The sequence below is a fragment of the Hylobates moloch genome, unplaced genomic scaffold (genome assembly GCF_009828535.3).
Source record: "Hylobates moloch isolate HMO894 unplaced genomic scaffold, HMol_V3 SCAFFOLD_3, whole genome shotgun sequence".
Classification (NCBI taxonomy): Eukaryota; Metazoa; Chordata; class Mammalia; order Primates; family Hylobatidae; genus Hylobates; species Hylobates moloch.
This window is the reverse complement of record NW_026652278.1, coordinates 145,445,379-145,467,929: the sequence shown is the minus strand read 5'-3', so window position 1 is coordinate 145,467,929 and position 22,551 is coordinate 145,445,379. Positions and strand designations below refer to the sequence as shown.

At 35.5% G+C, this 22,551-nt stretch overlaps 1 protein-coding gene across 2 annotated transcripts in view; it reads left to right on the top strand.

Moving 5' to 3' along the window:
• The window catches only part of DCHS2 (dachsous cadherin-related 2), a 276,456-nt gene that overhangs the window by 176,197 nt on the left and 77,708 nt on the right, over positions 1 to 22,551 (top strand). Inside the window, exons 8-12 of one of the 2 annotated variants that reach the window (XM_032148516.2) lie at positions 2,919 to 3,076; positions 4,192 to 5,035; positions 9,466 to 9,705; positions 20,330 to 20,464; positions 20,680 to 20,889. In XM_032148516.2, the coding sequence (XP_032004407.1) occupies positions 2,919 to 3,076; positions 4,192 to 5,035; positions 9,466 to 9,705; positions 20,330 to 20,464; positions 20,680 to 20,889 (1,587 nt within the window). Of the gene's footprint in view, positions 1 to 2,081; positions 2,126 to 2,918; positions 3,077 to 4,191; positions 5,036 to 9,465; positions 9,706 to 20,329; positions 20,465 to 20,679; positions 20,890 to 22,551 lie in introns of those variants that run through there. The other variant, XM_058436843.1, reaches the window with a different exon arrangement.

Below are 22,551 nucleotides of genomic sequence, written 5' to 3'. Positions count from 1 at the left end.
TTTTGGGGTGGAGAAGACAACATAGTGTGCCTGTGAAGGACAATGATGGTGAAGAGGGAAGATACACACACTCTCACACACACACACACACACAGCTATAATCCTGCTATAATACCAGTATTTAAAAGCAAGCGAAGCCATGGTATATGTTATTTATGGATGTATGGACTGGAAAGATATACCTCAACTTCAGTTATAAAAGTGACTTTCTACAGGGAAAGAGGAGGGGAATGAGATTTGGAGCTATTTACAGATCCACTCCTTTACTTATACTCTGCCATTTCTTGGAAAAAATTGAAAAAATATTGAAAATTAATCAATCTAAGAAGTGATATTTTGGTGTTCATCGAAATATTCTTTTTTAAAAATTAGCTTCTAAAATGATATTTGAGGCACGTAGATATAAAAATATGGAGATATATATTACATTATTCCTATCTTTATTTTTTATCTGGTAGTAAAATAGCAACTACAAAATATATGGTAAAATAACAAGATGAAAATTGGTATATGGGGAATAAAGGTATGTATCATATTCATGAATGCATTCTATAGTATTTCTATGAGAACAAAATCAATGGATTAAAGCGTAGAAATCACAACTAATAAATGTTACATAATTGCCTGCTCTATGCTATGAGTTTCTTAATGACAGGGCTTCTTTTTTATTTGCTTTTATATCCCTAATAACTAGTAAAGTATTTGGTCCATAGTAATGACTCAGCAACTGTTGAACTAAAGAATGGAGGGGAGCTTCTACTCAAGACTTGTCTGAGGTTTGAACTGTTTGAAATGTTCAGATTTTATTGAAGAATACAAATCTGTTATTTAACTCAAAACCTTATGATACCAATCTAAATTATAAGCATCAATATGAATGTATAGATGTGTGCATGTGTATTCTCTGTGCACTGAAAAGGCCTAGAAGTGATGACAAAGCCAGAAACAAGAGCACCCCTAATGTCCCAAATGTGTTCTCCCAAAACCATTTTCCACCACAAGGAACCAGGAGTGCTTTGGAGAAATGGTGATGTCAGGTCACGGTCAGGAAATCTACAAGATGAGTCTGCACCATATTGTCATACCTGTTACAAGGAGGCTACTAAACACTATTAGGATCATGGAAAGAGACGCAGGAACCAACTTTAAGAAGATCCCAATGTTCGGCGATGGGACAATTTGAGCATCAATAAGGATAATAATGGCAATATATTGAAACACAACTAATATGTTTAAATCATGCTTAATGATTTCCAAAACAAAAGCAAGACAAAATTTTACTTATCATAGTTGGAACATTGGTGGATGTTAGTGAACCAACCCATTATTTCAAAAACTGTTAAATAAAAGTTTAACTCATCAAGCATTTATCCTGCCTTTCTTATAATGAACTCCTTTGAAAGTTTCTATTTATTGAAATATTCCAGCTAATATATGAAAAAGGGATGATAAACCAGAATGCAGTGCATATTGAGTATCCTTAATCTAAAATGCTTGGGATCAGAAGTGTTGCAGCTTTTGGATTTTTTTATTTTTTGGTGGTTTTTTTTGGGAGGGATATTTGCATATACATAATGAGATATCTTGGGGATGAGACCCAAATCTAAACATGAAATTCATTTTTTATATACATCTATATGCATAGCCTGAAGGTAGTTTTATACAATTTTTTTTTAACTTTGTGCATGAAACAAAGTTTTGACCGTGTTTTGACTACAACCCATCAGATGAATCAGGCGTAGAATTTTCCTTGTTGTAGCATCATGTCAGTACTCAAAAAGTTTTGCATTTTGGAATATTTTGGATCTCATATTTTTTGGATTTGGGATGTCAACTTGCATTATACTTCACAAAACTTAGAGAATAATTAATGGATCCAGGCTGTGCATCAGTAGGGGCCAATATCAAAAACAACTAGCTTTTGGCCCATGCCTGAAGTCCCAGCTATCTAGGAGGCCAAGGTGTGAGGATAGCTTGCTACCCTGACCTCCAGGCTGCAGTGAGCTATCATGGCACAATTGCGCTCCAGCCTGGGTAACAGAGAGAGACCTCACCTTTTTTTCTTTTTTCTTTTTTGGCAGCTAGACATATGCCTCTGAAGGGAAAAACAGCATTTGTGAAGTAGTCGTGCAAAAAACAAACAAACAAACAAAATCCTGACCTGAATCTGGTCACTTCTCTAGATCTACCTCCCAATTTAAGGAAAGCACAAGAATAGAGGAACATACTATGTTACACGTTGGAGATGCAACAGCAAATCTAGATCATGGAAAATGTCAGGATACAAGTTCCAGTTTATTCAACAAATAATTTGCAAGGACAAATAAAGAGATGGGTGGCAGGAATCCATAGATTAAAGAAATATGCAATATATGGACTTTATTTTGATCTTAATGTAAACAAGAAAAATAAAGAGTATTTATGGGATGGTTGAAAATTTGAAAACTTACTGGATATTTTGTGATACTATGAATCATTATTAATTTTTAAGGTATAATATGGTACTGTGATTGTGTTAAAAATATTTATTGTTTAGAGATGCATTTTGAAATATATACAGAAGAAATAATATGACTTCTGGAACTTACTTCAAAAAAATGGCAGAAGAGAAGTATATACATGGGGAATAGATGAAATAAGATTGGCCATGAGTTGATCATTGTTGAAGCTAGGTGATGGACTCATGAAAGTTTATTATACCATTTTGTCCACTTTTTTATATGCTTGACATTTTCCATAATAAAACTTTTTAAAAAGTAATGTTTCTTGTCTATTTTTAGTGTCATTTTTGTGTTCATACTCTCATAGAATTTAAAGCAAATAAATCTTCCAAATGATCGGTATATTGGATTAATTGATTTTCTGTTTTCTGCATTGTCAATTAACATTCATTTCTTAATTTTCTTGTGTGTGTATAGAAGATAGTCCTGATCACTTTAAGATTGATGCCAACAGTGGTGAAATAAGAACAACCACAATACTTTCATATGATTATAGACCTTCCTACAGAATGACTGTCATTGCCACTGACCAGGGAGTGCCTCCTCTTCAAGGACAGGCAGTCGTTAATATTCAGGTAATGTTGTCACCATAAAATATGGAAGGACATCTAAAGATTTCATTTGACTTTTATTACAAGTTTATAGAGTGAAGATACATGTAATATGTATGTATATGAATATATATGTATGTGACATGAATACTATTTTAAGAGAGCATTGTACATAGCATACTTAGCTTTTTGCTATCACTAGAAAAATGATTTAGACCCAAATTATTTTGCAAATTAGCTTTGTACAGTTCTTGACAAGATAATCATCACTATATTGGCATTTATGTTGCTTTGTTTATAATGGACAAAAGGTATCTTTTCTTGTGCTTATTTCTAATGTCAAGGACCTGGTAAATTTGCAGGAGACACTTGTATGTAAACAAATGGCCATATAATAAATGACATAGTTTTTTGTAATTTTTTTTTAATTTAGAAAAGTAACTTCAGATTCATATTTTAAGGTTTTACTTTAATCGTAATGGGCAAACAAGTTGTGGGAAGTCTCCAGAGTAGGAAAAAAATTACACCAACCACTCAAAAAGAAGATGACTGTGCATAGTTAGTTTCTTTGTGTGTGCATGTGATAATCAGAAATACTAATACAGGTATATACAATAACCAAGGATATATATCCACAAGAACTGTTTCCAAATTATATTCTTTATTGCTTAAGGATATGTGGGTTATGAGAAAAATCTATGTGGTCATATCTCCAGTTTCTTGTTTCAGACAAACAAAGACATATGATACTTAAATGTACACAGATGTTTTCATTATGGATAGATTGGTCTGTAGTATTTAAAATAATTTGGAGAACTAGCTACCCTGCACTCCCATTGAAGAATCACAAGGCTACAGTTCAGCTTAACTATAACATGGCTTTACCAAACTGTCTTTTCACACAATACAGCAAACTCGGAAATAGAAAATTCTGTAGCTCTTATCTCCTAAATATTATGCAGTTTTTGATCTTCTGAGACATACCGGAATTATATAATATAAAAATGATATTTTTCTCACTAATTAACATATGATCACATACATGGAAGGAATTTGCTTTCAAAATAATATTATTACATATATTGATTAAACTGTTTTAAAAATACCCCAAATTAATATCTCTTTTATTTGTATTTCAGGTGATCCCACTATCCAAAGGGAGAGCAATCATGTCTCAGAATATTAGACATTTAGTTATACCAGAAAATTCGAAGCCTGCAAAAGTAATGAGCTTGATAAAGTCACCTGATCACCTTCAACAACATTATAATGGAAAGTTACATTTTAGTATTGTTGCAGATGATAAGGATGGACACTTTGAAATAGACAGCTCAACCGGAGACTTGTTTCTTTCTAAGGAACTTGATTATGAGACGACATCTCATTATCTTTTCAGAGTGATTACTACAGACCATAGCAAAAACCTTTCCCTGAGTAGCACAGTCTTCCTTAGTATTGATGTGGAAGATCAGAATGACCATTCCCCATCTTTCCAGGATGAGCTCATCGTGATCAGTGTAGAGGAGAATGTTCCCATAGGAACCCTGGTGTATGTCTTCAATGCCAAAGATGGTGACGGCAGTTTTTTGAACAGTAGAATACAATACCACATTGAATCCCACAACCCTGGCACGAATCCATTTCTCATCCACCCCTCATTTGGCACACTAGTCACTGTGTCCCCTCTTGACAGAGAGAGCATTCCAACTGTCATCCTGACAGTAACAGCATCTGATCAGGCTGTGAATGTGACAGACCGGCGACTGAGATCACTGACAGCACAAATAGTGATTTTGGATGTAAATGACCACAACCCCACTTTTATGTCTTTCCCCATTGCCCATGTCAAAGAGGATGTCACAGTGGGCTCCTTGGTGCACCACATAACTGCTCACGATCCAGACGAAGGAAGGAATGGAAAAGTAACATACAGCATCCTCTCAGGAAATGAAAACATGGCATTTATGCTAGATGAGTCATCAGGTACAGTGCCCTATATGTCACTTTTAAAAATATTTTATTTTATTGTGGTTAGAAAACATGAGACCCACCCTCCTAACAAAGTTTTAAGTGTGCAATACATTGTTTTTGACTATGAGTTCAATGTTGCACAGCATATCTCTAGAGATTATTCACCTTGCTTAACTGAAACTTTAGTTTCTCCCATTTTCCCTTCCATCCAGCCTCGGACAATCACCACTGCACTCTTTGATTCCATGAAGTAGACTATTTTAGATACTTCATGTAAATGGAATAATGGAGTTTTGTCTTTTTGTGACTGGCTTATTTTACCTAGCAAAATGTCCTCAAGATATATCCATACTGTCACATCTTTGCAGAATGTCTTTCTCTTTTAAGGCTGAATTGTCTTCAACTGTATGCACATACCACAATTTCTTTATCCATTCATCTGCCGATTAACATTTTTAGGTTGTTTCCACATCTTAGCTATTGTGGATGGTGCTGCAGTAAACATGGGTGTGCTACTCTCTCTTCAAGATCCTGATTTCAATTCTTTTGTATAAATATCCAAAATTGGAGTTGCTGGGCCATATGGTAGTTCTAGTTTTATGTTTTGAGGAACATCCATACTATTTTCCATAGTGGCTGTAACATTTTGAATTCCCACCAACAGTGTACAAGGGTTCCAGTTTCTCTATGCCCTCACCAATACTTGTTGTCTTGTTTTTTTTAATAATAGCCATCCTAACAGGTATGAGTGATATCTCATTGTGGTTTTGACTTGCATTTCTTAAATAATTAGTGACATGGAGCATTTTTTCACATACCTGTTAGCCATTTCTATGTCTTTTTTGGAGATGTTTCTATTCAAGTCTTTTGTCCATTTTAAAATTAGTTTTTTTAATGTTTAGTTGTAGGAGATTTTTTATATATATTCTGGATATTAACCCCTCATCAGATAGATGGTTTACAAATACTTTCTCCCATTCTATAGTTTGCCTTTTCTTTGCTGTGCAGAAGCTTCTTAATTGTATGTAATCCTGTTGTTTATTTTTGATTTGTAGTCTGTGTTTTTGTTGTCTACCCATGAAACAATTGCCAAGACCCAGTTCACAAAGCTTTCCCCTCTGTGTTTCCTTCTAGGAACTTTATAGTTTGAGGTATTACATTTAAATCTTTAATCCATTTTATTTTGTTTTATTTTTGTATGGTGTAAGATAAAGATACAACTTTATTCTTTTGCATGTAGATATCCGGTTTCCCCACATCATTTGTTGAAGAGATTAGCTTTTTTCTAATGTGTATTATTGGAAACCTTGTTCGAAATCAATTGACCATATATGGGTGGATTTATATCTGGGCTCTTTACTCTGTTCCATTGGCCTAAATGTTTGTCCTATGCCAATACCATACTGTTTTGATTACAGTAGCTTTGTAATATATCAAAGCCAGGAAGTGTGATGCCTCCAGCTTTGTTCTTTCTCAAGAGGATTTTCACTGTTCGGGGTTCTTTGAGATTCCATTTGAATTGCAATATTATTTTTTTCTATTTCTACAACAAAAGCCACTGAGATTTTGGTAGAGATTGCATTGAATCTGTAGATCAGTTTGGGTAGGATGAATATTTTAATAATATTAGACCTTTCACTCTATGAACATACATGTCTTTCCATTTGTATCTTCTTTAATTTCTTTCATCATTGTTTTGTGGCTTTCAATATGCAAGGTACTAACCTCCTCAGCTAGCTTTATCCCTAAGTGTTTTATTTTATTCCTTTTTGTGCTATTGTCAATGGAATTGTTTTTCTAATTTCCTTTTCAAATGGTTCCTTGTTAGTGTATAGAAATGCAACTGATTTTTGTATCCTGCCTTTTCTGAATTTATTTGTTATAACAGTTTTTTGGTGGAGTCTTTAGGGTTTTCTATGCATAAGATCATGTAATCTACAAACAGGGATAATTTTACTTCTTCCTTTCTGATTTGGATGCCTTTCATTTCTTTTTCTGCCACTTTCAATTAAACCCTCTCATCGCTTGCTTATATTTAACTTTTTCATTTTCTTCTCTTAAAATGATGGTTCTTAAGATACATATACTTTAAACATTTTTGACTTCTTCTGTTGTTTAACTTAGATATATATATGTATATGTATACGTATATACATATACGGATATATATATGTATACGTATATACATATACATATATATATATAATAGACACAGAGTTTGTATTTGGAGAACCAACTTTAATGGTCCTGTTTGTTAATATTAACTATGCTCTGTAGCTAGCTGACACTATGGGCTGAATATACAACAGAAAACTTCTTTGCCCCCATTGTGAGTCCTTGCAGGGTAGGATATGGTACCAATAGTGAATCAGGTAGCAGTATGACAAATCAACAGCAGTGTTCAAAGACTTTAGTATGGAAATTTATCTTTGAGATTATACAAACATGTATTTGTAAATATTGGAAATAATATATATTTTTAATGGCTGAATTCATTTGGACATTAAGACCCCTGTTTTCACATCAATTGTAACATTTCTTTTTTTGAAGAAGCATTTATTCACTGTCAGGTACTCTGCAGAAATGTCACTCACCCTCAACTTCACTTGTCTTGCTGTCACCATGTTGCTAGATAACATCTACTATATGCTTTTTATGTAGTTTGATGGAAGAGTAAATGTACAAATTTTCAGTCTTGTGACTTTAAAAATGAACCTCCTTCTACCAGATTTTCAGGGAATATTGAAAAATTAATAACCTCTCATCTTATTCACTAAAAAATAAAGTTATTTCTACATGAACCTTAGAAAAAAAATCTCAGATATACACCATTTGGCCCAACTGTTAGTTAAAAGCATTATTTGGAATGGAATTAAATGTGGAGGATTTGGAAGTCATGACTATAGTCTGGCTATATTCCGTTGGAAAATTTCATCAACATATTTATCAAATCCTGTACACATGGTTTCATTCTGAGGCATGCATGGACACCACCTAAATGCCCAACTGACAGAGAAATAGTCCAGACACAGGCTGCTGATATCTGTTAGAGCTGAGGCTCTCCAAGGACCTGTTTCAGTAATACTTGGAATGTGTTCCAAGATGGCTAAGGAAGGTATATTTCAGATTGTTAAAAAGAATGGATAAAATTAGACTTGTGTTTTGGTAATATAGGTATCGTGAATGTCTTGAGTAATTGCAGTGACTGTTTCAATGGAGACGTTTTTCAAAGACATAAAATGATAATTGCCAATTGCATTCATATGAGATGGGATTTTTTTTCTCTCACAAAGCTCATATTTCTTATAAAGAAGACAGTGAGATTTTTTGGTGGCTATGGCTGTGAAATATAAAGTGATGAGTAATTATTGAAAAATTATTTTGTAAAATAGAATTCAGTAAACTTCTTTCATTATTTCTTATAAAAGGGAGAAGCAGACAGCAATCCTAAAAGAAAAATGTGATAATTGGAATCATATAATGGCTATCTGTGTGCCAGTCTGTATTACATCTGACTTATATGGGTTGTATGCTTAAGTGGCAGTGGGATAGAGACATGTTTTACTTGTGAAGTGTATTATCTGAGTTATAACATCTTTGTTTTTTTTTTTTTTTTAATTAAGATGGAGTCTTACTCTGTTGCCCAGGCTAGAGTGCAGTGGCACGATCTCAGCTCACTACAGCTTCTGCCTCTCAGGTTCCGGTGATTCTCCTGCCTCAGCCTCCCGAGTAGCTGAGATTACAGGCACCTGCCACCATGCCTGGCTAGTTTTTTGTGTTTTTAGTAGAGATGGAGTTTCACCATGTTGGCCAGGCTGGTCTTGAACGCCTAACCTCAAGTGATCCTCCTGCCTTGGCCTCCCAAAGTGCTGGGATTACAGGTGTAAGCCACCACACCCAGCCTGAGCCACTACACCCGGCCTGCTCTTTATTGTTAAAAAAAAAAAAAAAATCCAGTTAACTGAGAATAAATATTAAGAGATCATAATTCTTTAACAAAAATCAACTGTCTTAAAGAAGATAGCCATACCCACATTTTTGTGACTTGGTCGCTTTTATACATGAGGTGTTATGTGACATGAAGACATATATTGTTAGTATCCTAGATATTTTTTAAAAAGGAGGTAGATGTTGACTAGATAATTTTAATGTAATCCTCTCAGTAGATAATTGCATAACATTGATTATTCTTTTGTTTGATGTAATTTAAACTGAATTGTTTTGTTTGATATAATTTAAATTGAGATGACTTTTCTGACTAAAAATGTTTGCTTTTAATTGTAGATAGTGTATACATTTAAAGATGATTTAATGCAGTTCATGTTTTAGCAGTTAAGACTTCTGAATTTTTATTAGGTGGACAAGTTAGGTATAAGTGGAGTAAGCATGACTTCTCTAAAGAATATTCATTACGTATTGCTTTTCTTCCATTTTCAAAACAGGCTTACTAACTACAACCTGTCCTTTGGATTATGAAATGAAAACTCAGCATATTCTGACTGTTCTGGCACTGGATGATGGCACACCAGCACTTTCTTCATCCCAGACTTTGACAATTACTGTTCTTGATGTAAATGATGAAGCTCCAGTATTTAAGCAGCACCTGTATGAAGCTTCAGTGAAAGAAAACCAAAATCCAGGGGAGTTTGTTACCAGGGTTGAAGCTCTGGACAGAGATTCAGGTAATTTAAAAATACAGCAACTGGGCATTTAATGCTTAAAAAAAATTGAAGATTATAATTGACATAATTTATAATAGTTATGGCTCAGAAAAAATGAACAGTTGCTAGTTATCTCAAATTTCTAATACTTCTTTCATTTGCATCCACACAGAAACACATACACCTGTAAAGGTGCAGATATATCACTTAAGATTTGCTGGTATTAACTTTATTATTATTTATATTAGGGTGATACACACCTAATTAACATACACTTTATTGATTTGATCTTGATAATCGAAGTATGGACAAAGCATCACATTTCTTTCAGACTATAATAGTTAGATACGTTGAGAAGAAGAAGATAAATGGTTCTTTATTTCCTCTGTATATAGCATAGTGGAAGAGGCATGGTGCTGGTGTCAGACCGCCTAGATTTGAATCCAAAACTACCATTTACTTATGCCGTGTGACCTTGAACAAGTTACTAATCCTTTCTATTTCCCTACTTATCTGTGATATGGAGAAAATAACAGTGCCTAAATTATAGTTCTTTTATGAGTATGAATGAATTATTACATGTAAAGAGCTTAGACCAGCTTTGACCACACAATAAATGGTCAATATGTTAACTTTGTTACTATTTTTACTATAAAGAGTAAAGAGAATAAAGAGCTTAGACCAGCTTTGACCACACAATAAATGGTCAATATGTTAACTTTGTTACTATTTTTACTGTTTTCAAACACTGTGTCCAGACAATTGACTTTGGAGTAAACAGTTACTATGGCTAGGAATTTATAAATTTCTTAGACTTGCTTTTCAACATCACTGTGGCTGTTTTGGCAACTAAGGTTCAGCAACTTTAACCATATTCTGTTTTTATCTTAAACAAAATAATTACAAAAATTACAGTGCTGTGTATCTTATTCACAGCACATGCTGAATTTTTCCATCTGAACTAATATGAATAGTTTATATTCCCATTCACATGTGAAACACTGAACTAATGTAAATATGAATATTATCGCTTCTTGGCCTTTTGGCTAAGATCAAGTGTAAATATGAATATTATATGAATATAAACTATTTGTGTTCAGTTTAATAATCCGGTCTTTTAAAATTTATGTTTGTATATAGCAAATGGCATTATATATCAATGTAATATTTTGTTATATTTTTGCAAGAATTGTAATAGATATTTTTATGGAAATAGTATTAACAATAGCATTTCCTTGTACATTGTTAATTTAAGGGGCAAAAGATACATTTACTTGAAATTTTAAAGTAAATTATAAAATATTTGAATACTTTGCCGTCTTGGAAAACATTATCTTTTAACGAAATGCATTTTACATGAATTCGTATGTGATGTTACTAACATTCTTTTCAAGGGCTAACCCAATTTTCTGTCTTTGACCAGAGTGGGGCAGTGTGATCAAAGAGTTTTTCTAAGAGTTGAGTCCGAAGCATGCTAACGATTGTTTGCTCCAATCTGTGCTTAGAACTTAGCACATTTTTGGCAGTATTCATTTTTAGGGTATCAGAAACAATGAAGAATATACATAAGCTTTGTGTTTCACAATAATTTCAGCTCAGTAAAGTTCTCTTAGAGTGTTCTCTGTAGAAACAGAGCAATACAGGGTGCTGGGCAATGCAAAAACTACTTCCCAAAGTATATAGACATATACTGAACTTATTGCTGATGTTGTGTGATTTTGCAAACAGTAAGGTATGTAAAATGCTTCCTCCCTTTGGTCCTGCTTTATTTTATGAATTTTATTTTTTTGTAATGGATTCTACTAAAAAGGCTCCTCTTGCTTTAACGCTTGAAGAGGGAGAAAAGAATTTCTCTCAAAATTTGCATATATTAACCAAAGACAATTACCATAAATATATTCTTCTGATTTTTACTGTCAAGTTACCCAGTGTTAATGTTATTTTCACTTAGAATGAATTATCTGCAACCTGCTAATTATAATTGAATTGAAACTTTATTATTCTAGAGATTATGGTACGCCAACTGAGAATTTAGATACAAAATTACTGTTTTTCTGAATTAATGGATGTTTGAAATACACATTAACATCTTCATGAGTCTCATGTAACCTTACATATTTTGGAGACAATTTTGATTTACTGCAAATCTCAGTGTTTTTAATGAAGCCAGATCTGTTAAGTAGGCGGTTATGTAAACACACGTGAATATTTGTGTGTATGCACGTACTTTCGAATATATTTTCCCTCAATCTTTTTTTTTCTTTTTTGATTATTGGGTTAAAACAATGAAACAGGATTATGCATGAGAATTAAATGACGTAGTCAAGATTTTAACATAACTGGCATTACACTGGAATTTATGAATGGTTTATTTTATAGTACGTATTTTTTTTAAAAATACCACAGTGTTCCTTAATACTAGAGAGCTTAACGTGTGTTTTCTAGCATTCTACGATGCAGTTTTTAAAAATGTAAGTATACAGTGTTATTTGGCATTCAAAACCCACAGGGATTTGAGCACTGAATGTTTATGGTGTATGACTCACACTAGCTCTAGCAGGAGTTTCTTCTTGTATTAAAAGGAAAAAACAACTACCAGATTTTAACTAAGGTATTAAAACTGCTGCAGCATTTGGTGCCACCAACAAGAGCTCCATTGTTAGTGAAAAAAGATCTCCCCCTGCAGTGCCCTTCCCCCACTCCCAAGAGGAAAGGGTGCCCCACTGGGAATACCACTCACTTACATTCACTCAAGGGTGTCGAACACAAAATAACTTAACAGTATATTGCCACACTGAAATATAGAATTCATTAGTGAGATGTTATTCTCTATTCCATAAGAATGTATTCTCTGTCTGGGGTCATCTTCAATAAACTACATCTGGTTTTCTGGAATCCCTGGTGCTGTACTAGATGTACAACTGCACCGCCTAAGTCTACACTTGGAGCCAGGGAGAAACACCTTATTTCATCAAATCTAAGACACCATTAATTGTAAGATGCATCTAATTGTGGAATACTTCTACTGGGCTGATAGCTTTATCTTCATAGGAAGTTATAAGGTGCCATTCTATATACCCTTTAGAGGGTGACTTATTTGTGTGTATACCAAAGAATAAAGGATAAGGATCTAAAATATCCGAATCTATGGCATTTTGTAATAACAATTTCTCATTCGAGTGGACAATACTGTCTGGCTATTCAGTTTATTTTAAATGTTTCTTTATGGAGTGATATTTTCTCTGTATCATATACTCAGGCAAAATATCCATCAACGTTCCTCCATACTTTTTTAAAGAGAACATATCCCTGATTCTTTATTTTTATTTATTTGTTTTTTATTTTTATACAGACAGAATCTCGCTCTATTCCCCAGGCTGGAGGGCAGTGGCCCAGTCATGGCTCACTGTAGCCTCAAATGCCTGGCTTCAAGCCATCCTCCAGCCTCCACCTCCCAAAGTGTAGGGATTACAGTTGTGAGCCACCGCGCTGGGTCTCTCTGCACTTTATTAGCAGTTATTCATTGACATGCCCCCTCATTCTTTCCCTAGTGGCATTTTTCCATCATTTTAGATTCAATCTAATTAATCCAGGGACACATAAGGAGATCCATAGGATTCAAGCGCAAGCTGATCTTACTGGCTTTGCGCCATTCTAGCAACCTCGATTATGCTGAAGTCCCAGAGAAGGATTTAAAGGCTGGCTAGATTATAGGGCATTTCAAAAGTTGAATTTCCCAATCCAAGGCTATGGAACATTTGCTATAGAAAGTCACAACAGCATGCTCATTGAAGCCCTCGCCTACTTAGGCTGCAGTATTTCTGCTAATCCCTTAGTGCTGTTATGTTTTCCTTGGCTCTTTCTATATAAATTTTCTCTATATATGTAAAAAAATCTATTATAAATACATTTGCATAAATATCAAAAATAAGCAGATGAAAAAGAATAAGGACCAGTCATAACCTCACTCACTCAGAGACAATCACTGTTTAAACTTTGGTATATATTCTTAATACATTTAATATACAGTATTATAATTGTGTAAATGTTTGTTCATCTGCTTTTTCTCTAGGCTGTGAACTTCTCCTGGATTCAGGACTTTTTATCTATTAATACATTTATTCCAGGTTCTTAGAGCAGTGCAAGATATGACGTAGGAACTCAATAATATTTTTGACCATATGGTCTGAGAAACTGAAGCATGTATGACATAAACTTCCTCAAGCTGCCCTCACTGTTTAGAATTTATTTATTATTTATTCCTTTATTCAATGAACCAGGCATAATTCTAGTTTTGCTTTAGAAATGCCTGATTGTGAGGGCATTGTACAGTTGAGGCATTACACAAAAAAGAATCTTGGCTGGGCACGGTGGCTCATGCCGGTAATACTAGTGCTTTGGGAGGCCGAAGTGGGAGGATTGCTTGAAGCCAGGAGTTCAAGACCAGCTTGGGCAATATAGCAAGACCTCGCCTTTACAAAAAAAATATATAAAAATTAGTTGGGTATGGTGGCATGCTCCTGTAGTCTCAGCTACTCGGGAAGTTGAAGTAGAAGGATGGCTTGAGCCCAGGAATTTGCTGCAGTGAGCCACGATTGTGCCTCTGCACACTCCAGCCTGGGTGGCAGAGTGAGATGCTGTCTTAAAAAAAGAAAAGAAAAGAAAAGAAAAATGATCTTCCTAAAAATAACACACCCCTGGAAAGAATTCTTTATTAATTCTCCATAGTTTGAGGAAGAGGAGGATAAAGTTTTATCCCTTTTAGCTTAACAACCAGCCTTCCTGTCTGTTCTCAGCTCCTACCACTCTCCCACCTTTTACTCTAGGATAGAATTCTGGAAAACTTTTTCCTTTAAAGGACCAGATAGTAAATATTTTAGGCTTTGTGTGCCTTATGGTCTCCTTTGTGCAACTCCGACACTATAGCAAGACAGCAGCCAAAGGTAATATTGTGCCTGTATTTCAATAAAACTTTACAAAAACAGGGAGCAGGCCAGATTTGATCACTGGACTGTAGTTTGCCAATCCCTAGTCTAATGCATGTGTCTAATTAAGACATCCAAGTTACTTGCTACTTTCTGCTCATCAGATCTAATTATCATGACGTCATCATAATGTCTCTACCAACTAGATGATGTCAACAGTGGGAGAGTTTGCATAAAGATGGGTGAAAGCAAATGAGTTCTGATAGTTCTTATAAATTAGTATCAAATGTTGCTTCTCAAAAGGTGGTCCCTGGGACCAGTGGCACCATGATCCATCCCCAGTCTACAGAAAACAGCACCCATTCTGCTTTTCAAGGATGCTGATGGCCTTCTAATACCTTTCCCAGTGTACTTATGAAGGGAGGGTCCTCTGATCTCTTGGGAAAGGCAGTGGGGGTGTTTGGTGAGCATGTCATGTCATACATCATAAGTTCACTCTAACATTCTCATTTCCTTAAGCTTTGGATTATTTATAGTATTCAAAGGAAGACCTAATGTCTCAACCTCAGTGATTATAGGCTCCCATTGAATCCAACCAATCAAAGAAACTCTCAAGAGACACAGCTCTATGGGCTAACACATTAAATTCTGACTCTCTAGCAAACAGTATCAATGTTGTCTATTTACCTGTCAATAAATCCAGCCTAAACCAATGTTATATCTTTCTAGGTCTCACATTCTTAGACTTGATTTCCACACATATTCCCCAGGTTTATGCTGATATAACTTAGAAAATATTACTATTCTTTGAAACTATAAGCTTCTTTGACTGAGTCAGATTTGCACTTGGCTACCTGAGTTATGTTGAAATCTGACTCTGGTTATGGGTATTTACACGAATAGTCATCTCCTTACAAGGTATTTGTTATACCTGCCACTCAATTTGGGTCTGATCTTCAGGGAGGTTAATTTTAGGCCTTCTATATAGGAGCTTTCCAGCTTTCTAACCATGACTTGAGTTACAGGTTTAAAGCCTCAGCTCGTAGTTATCTTTCTATAATTTCCTAGTCTTTTGAAAAGCAGTCTTCTGCATCATAGTCCTTTTTACTATTATGTGGTCAAAGTCAGCGCCATTTGGTTCTCTAAGGAATTCAAGTCCTTTAATAGTCACTTTATCACAAACATGATTGATAATTTAATTAATCGTGACAGCGCTCCAAGTATTGAATTCCTAGCATTCAATTTCCCATGGTTAAGGAACTCATTGCTGCATTCAAAGCCTAAGACATAACCAAACCAATCTCAGAGTCCCTGTTACCTGAGACCCAATTCTGGTGCCAAGTACTCTATCAGCCATGTTTAGTCAGGAAGAATAGATGCTACAAACAGGTGTTGGATAAATGAGTAAGCAAGAAGGGAATACTGAGGTAACCAAAAAGACAAAAACAAAACTCTAGAAGGCAGCTACCACCCCTAATATTGGGAAAGAAGAAGAGGTTTGGATTATCAGACCCTAGGAAGGAAATGAGAGAGGGGGCCTTGCAAAGGAGTAGCAAAACAGACTGAATAGCATTGCTGATGACAGTAAGTAACTAGGAAGAAGGAAGTCCCGTTTTCTATCCTTCTGACTTTCAGTCTCCTTCTAGTGTCCTTTTGTGGCAAACCCTAGGAGAGAGGTAGTTGGCAATGGAGAAAGTGCTTTGCAGATCCCCAGCCCCAGCATCACAGGGTGGAATACAGAAGAACAGATTTGGATCTGAGACACTATGGTTTAATAAATAATACACCATGTGAAGAACTGAAAAGAGCAGGCAGAGGGAACAGCCACTACAGAGGCCTCAGCAGAAAGATGCTTAGTATGTTCAGAGAACAGAAAGGAAGCCAGTGGGATAAGAATACAGCAAGGGAGCAAGTCCGTGAAAAGAGGTTGGAAAGATATGCAGAGCCCACATCATATGGTACTTTGCGGACTGTGGTAAGGTATTTAGATTTTATTTTGAACTCATTCAAACATTCTTTCTTCCCTCTTACCCATTAACTCCTATTCATCTTTAGGGTTTCTGGTTATATCAAGGCAACTCAACTTACCCATCATGTCTATTCAGGGGGAATTGTCACTGCCAGCTTTCTTATCTGTATCCAGTGCTATATTTTAAGCACTGTGAGGGTAGAGAATTTGTTTACTAGCAGTTATATTTTTAGCACATGGTATGGTACCTTGGCACCTAAGATCACTCTTTATATATGTTAATACAATGAGATAATTAATGACAAACTATATACCTGATATAAGTCTTCTATGATCAACTCCCTCAGTGATTTCATATATTCCATCACACTTTCCATTACTCATTGATTTAATCATCTTCCCCTCTAGAGAGAAACTCTGAGGACCAAGGTAACTATTCAGTGGTGCCTTTCCGGTACCTGACACTCAGTATCTGTGCATTAATACATGAACACTTGATGAATAAGTGAATGAACCAACAAAACAGATATGGATGCTAACTGAAGACATGAATGTGTAGAGTGAGATGACAATGATGTGATGGTCAGCACATTGATTGTCAATGTACCCCACTCCTGGAACCAGGAGAAAAATATGTCATAGAGAAACAAATAAAAATATTATTTTTCTTTTATTTTTTATTTCTCTCTTCATCATGCCTTCCTCCCCTCCCTTCTTTTGTTTCTTTTTTTTTAATTGGTCAACCATATATGATGCCACAGAGAAGACAAGTTAGGTAAGAACTAGAAATGGCCGTAGACTTTATAATCAGAAGGTCATTGGTCACTGTAGAAAGAGTAACTGGGAATGGCACGGTTTGAAGCTAGCTGCAGACTGAATATGATTTTCAAAAGAAATTTGGCCACAAAGAGGAGGAGATAAAAGCCTAATTCTTATAGCTAGAGAAGGATATAATTTAAGGAAAAAAATTTTAAGAGAAAGACTAGATCTGACAGGAAAATTCTGAGAGTGTGTTTGAAGAATGACTTTTGCCATCGAGACAGGGAGTAAGGCGTACAGTTGAGTACAGGTGCAGAGGGTGAGGGAGTTCTTTCCCAATGCCTCCTTTCTCTTTGGGAAATGGAAAGGGAAGTGTCTGTGAGAGTAAGCCAGGTAGTGGTCGGGTAGGAGACCTGAATGGAAGAGGGGTGATTATGGACACCTGGAAAGATTGCCAGATACAACGGCACTACGGTTTTCTCAATCCATGCTGTTGTGAAATTTTCTGTAGCCCCAGCCATCTGTTGGATATTCAAATGGAGTAAAGAGATGGTTGGAATGATCCCAGGCTGAAGCTTTGCTGGAAATCTTTGGCAGAAAGCCCCAGAACCTGAGAAACTATGCAAGGTTGCTAGAGGAATAGCTCATGGGGCCGGACTGGAGAAGGAGAGAAATGAATTGAGGAGAGGTATCCTAGAGCGGGAGGATTAAGAAGTCATGGGACTGCAGGTCTTGAAGTCTAAGAGAAGGCAGATGTGTGTGTGTGTGTGTGTGTGTGCGCGTGCGCGTGCGTCTGTGTGTGTGTATTCACACTGGCATGCATACACACATAGGTATGGGCATATATACACAGGCACACACACACACATATCCTTTACTGGGTATGTGTCATAAGGATATCACTAAATATCTTCAGATCCAAATTTCCAGTTTGCTCAGTGAGGTGATAGAATGAGACCAAATAACTGCTTTTTAATTTTTATTTTCTTAATTCTCAAGTTTGATGATGCTGTGTTTGTTCTGTAGGATTATAAGGGTGTAAGGAGGAAAAACCAAAGCACTAGTTAAATTCCAAATAAGCCATAGTAAAATACATTTAATTTACTTCCTAAGCTGTAAAGGGTATGAAGTTTGGGGAATGAAAAATGCGTGTATGCAGACTACAGTTATAGGTAAAGATCTTATTTATCCTTAATAATATACTAGGAGGATTGAAGGTTAATGTATTGTTATCTTAGGAATAAAAAACCTGTACAGAATAATAGAAAAAAATAAAATCTGGAAGTTTCTAAAAAGTCAGAGAAATATTGAGTAGATGGTGAAGCACATTAGAGGATAATGGGAAGGGACAGCAGAAAGATCTGAATTTATGTGTAAACTAAGACATTTTCTAGATTTGGCAAGTGGCGAGAATTAAAAATGTATAATATTATAGCATTCTATAATATGTAATACAATACATAATATGCAATGGTATATATAATGTGTAAGAAAATCATACAAAATAATATGCAATGATGTATATATAATGTGTAACAAAATCATATAAATGAGTTCATTCATTTAAAAGATCCATGTAATCTTTTTGAAGACAGAGGTCATACATGTTTGACTCAGCACTCTGTCTTTGGCACACAGTACTATGCTTGGCACCTGATATTTCTCTCTTTTTTTTGAGGTAAAGGAAAGTAAATATAAGATAATATTGTTCCCATTTTTATAATGTAGGCAGAGATAGGAATAACAAATTTTAACAACCTGGAACTTTAAGAAATTCTGTCTTGGCTATAGAATAGATTATATGATACTTAAGTTACCGAAATAATCACTATGACTCTTTAGTAATATCATTAATAATATGCCTAATGCCTAATAATAGAATGAAGCATTTTGGTGACCTCTGACCATGTCATATCAAATACATTGGTCCTATGTTATTAGCCTTTTTTTTTCTCAGGGTCATTCTAATGCCTGTGGATTATATCTCAAATATATTTCTCCTTCAAGTTATATAGTAATAAGATATGTATATTCATTCTTAAATAAAACTAGAATTCTATTTCACTCCTTTCAGCTCTCAGTCCTATATAATATCTGCCAGATCATAATGTAATGAAAATTTACTTTTTAAGACTGCAAGATGGAAATTTGTAATTGAAGATTTTTTGTTAAGGCCAAAAGAATGACATGTCATCTTTTATTAAAGTATAACATCATATATTCTCAGTACTGTGTGCACACCTAGATTCTTGTCAGTTAAGAAAGGAACATAGGAAAATAACTGAGAGGAACTTGTGTAAAATGCAAATAAATTACAATGGCATGGGACAGACTCATTAAAATTAGTAGTATGAATGATCTTCATAACCAGACATGGAAATGACGTGATACTTTTCTCAGGGGAGAAATGAAACCACAAAAATATGGGAAGAATTATTTCCAAGATGCATAATAATGTGGTACCACATTTCTCACTCCGGATAGTAGACTGAACACTAAGTGGAAAACAAAACAAACAGAAATACGTATATAAGCAATTCTAGGTTCTCGCTTCTTGAGGTTGAGAATAAACAGAGTTCTGTAACTTAGCATGGGCTTTTAAACAGCAGGTCAATCTCCAGAAATTGTCATTTGCCCTGCAAGCTTACAATTAAGTCATTAAATCACAATCAGGGGTGTTAGAAGGAGTAATTAGGAATATGTTGTAGAGTTGCACACTCATAAGAAATTTTTTATGGGAAGGAAAAAATTCTAAGCATTCACTGTGGGGAAGTCTCATAAGACTTTTGAAAATCAAGCATTTCAGCCCATGAGGCTTTTATTTTAGCAAGAACAGCCAAAAGAGTTTTTCTTTTACCTTAATTTAAAGACTGTTTGAGAATCTTGCCATTTTCATCTATGGCCTAACATGTTCAAAGGAAAACAAATAGGAAAGTGGATAAATGTATTTCAAAGAAATGATTGCTAAGTTTTTCTTTATATTTTTCTTAAGGAGTCAATTCCAAGCTTCAGTTTGAAATCATGCCAGGTGCTTCATCTGAATCATTCCAGATAAATTCTGACACTGGAGAGGTAGTGACAACCACCATACTTGACAGAGAAATTCAAGAAATCTTCACCCTTCGAGGTAAGGGATTCTTTGATTATGCTAAAAAAAAATAAAAAATAAAATTAAAAAAAAACTTGTTAAGTGGTGAAATGTTATATTTTGGTGGGGTGTTTTTAAATAAAATATTATTGAGCCAGTGCTACCTGGTTAGCCTGACTTTGTCTAGTTAGAACAATATATTTTAGGTATGAATCTAAGGCCACAATTCATGCTGTCTTTGTGTTCTGTGTCAGTACTAGTACGAGATGGGGGATTCCCTTCATTGTCCAGCACCACAACAATCCTCTGCACTGTTGAAGATGAAAACGATCACGCACCAGAGTTTATTGTTTCCAGTTATGACATTGAGATTCTGGAAAACCAGGAACCAGAGGTTGTCTATACTGTTTTAGCCTCTGATATGGATGCTGGCAATAACAGAGCTGTTGAATATCACATAATTGGTAAGTTTGTTTGTTTGTTTGTTTGAGACAGAATCTCACTCTGTCACCCAGGCTGGAGTTCAGTGGCGCAATGGCTCACTGCAATTTCACCTCCCAGGTTCAAGCAAGTCTTGTGCCTCAGCCTCCCAAATTGGTAAGTACTTTTAAATTAAAATTTCTTCCAGGATGCTGGCTGAGTTGACACACACTCTGTGTTGATTACTCTGCGTTTGATACCTGTTGCTTTTCTCTACAAAATACACACCCAGTCAGAACTGACTGGTGCCATGAGCTTTCTCTCTACCTCGTTCTCACAGCCACCTTGAACCACTGCTCTCCACATTCTTTAAAAATCTGCCTTTGCAAACTGCTGTGAATTTTTTTCTATGCTAACATTAGTGGATGTAAGGATGGAAAAGATAGTGTTTTTCTATTTTTGTTGCTTTCATGTGATCGGTTTTAATTTTTTTAATTTTTCTTTTCTCATAGACAGATTCTTACTGGGTCATTTCATCCAGTCCCTGTCTTTACCTACCACTGGGATGCCAATGGCTCCCATCTCTGTCTGCATCCTAGATCTAGGTCCCATTAAAGGATATTGTTTTTAAAAGTAAAGTAATAACTCTCATACAAATATAAAAATGGTACCTGCAAATAACTTTTATTTAATTCACTAATGAATAAGTAAACCAAAAAGATGTTAAAATGCGTTCAAGGAGAATTCCAAGAGCCACACACAGGCACATACACACACAAAGGGAATAAGGAATTCTGAAATGCAGAAAAGGTGTATTTGCAAGACAACAATCAGTGCATTTCACCAGATTTACTTGCATTTCTGTGGACAAGAATCATTTACATTGTTATCAGTTTTCAACAATTTACAGAGTGGTCCAAATGTGGTGAAGGTGGAAGACCACTCTGATGGCAAAAACACACTGGACACCTGTGCCCCACCCTTCTTTCTTCAATACCAAGACACCTACTCATCTTGTTCTTCCTATTTCAAATTGTTTCACAATTTCCTAACAGTCCCAAGGACCCAGTCTCTCTATCCAACAGCATTGCATTATCAATGTGTCCAAAATGACACATCAGCCTCACCCCCTTTCTACCTCCCCGATCATGGTCTGGGTCCTTCTGCTAGTCTCTGCCAGTGATCTTCAGTTATTTTATTTATTTATTTATTTGCTTCAATTACCCTTAAAATAATCTTGAAAACTTATGTACCAACACAGACATATTTTTATGTTGTCAACTAAACTTTTTCCCATAAGCTTAAAGAGTAACAAAGGTGTGTTTCCCAGCATATCCTAAATATTGACACATTAAAATAAGACTGTTATATCACCTTTTAAAAGTATTCGATAGAATAAAAAATACCTTAAAAATATATGAAAGGCGGCCAGGCACGGTGGCTTATGGCTGTCATCCCAGCACTTTGGGAGCCCAAGGTGGGCGGATCACCTGAGGTCAGGAGTTCGAGACCAGCCTGACCAATATGGTGAAACCCCGCCTCTACTAAAAATACAAAAATTAGCTGGGCGTGGTGGCAGGCACCTGTAATCCCAGCTACTCGGGAGGCTGAGCCAGAAGAATCACTTGAACTCAGGAGGCAGAGGTTGCAATGAGCTGAGAGCATGCCATTGCACTCCTTCCTGGGGGAAAAGAGTGAGAGTTTGT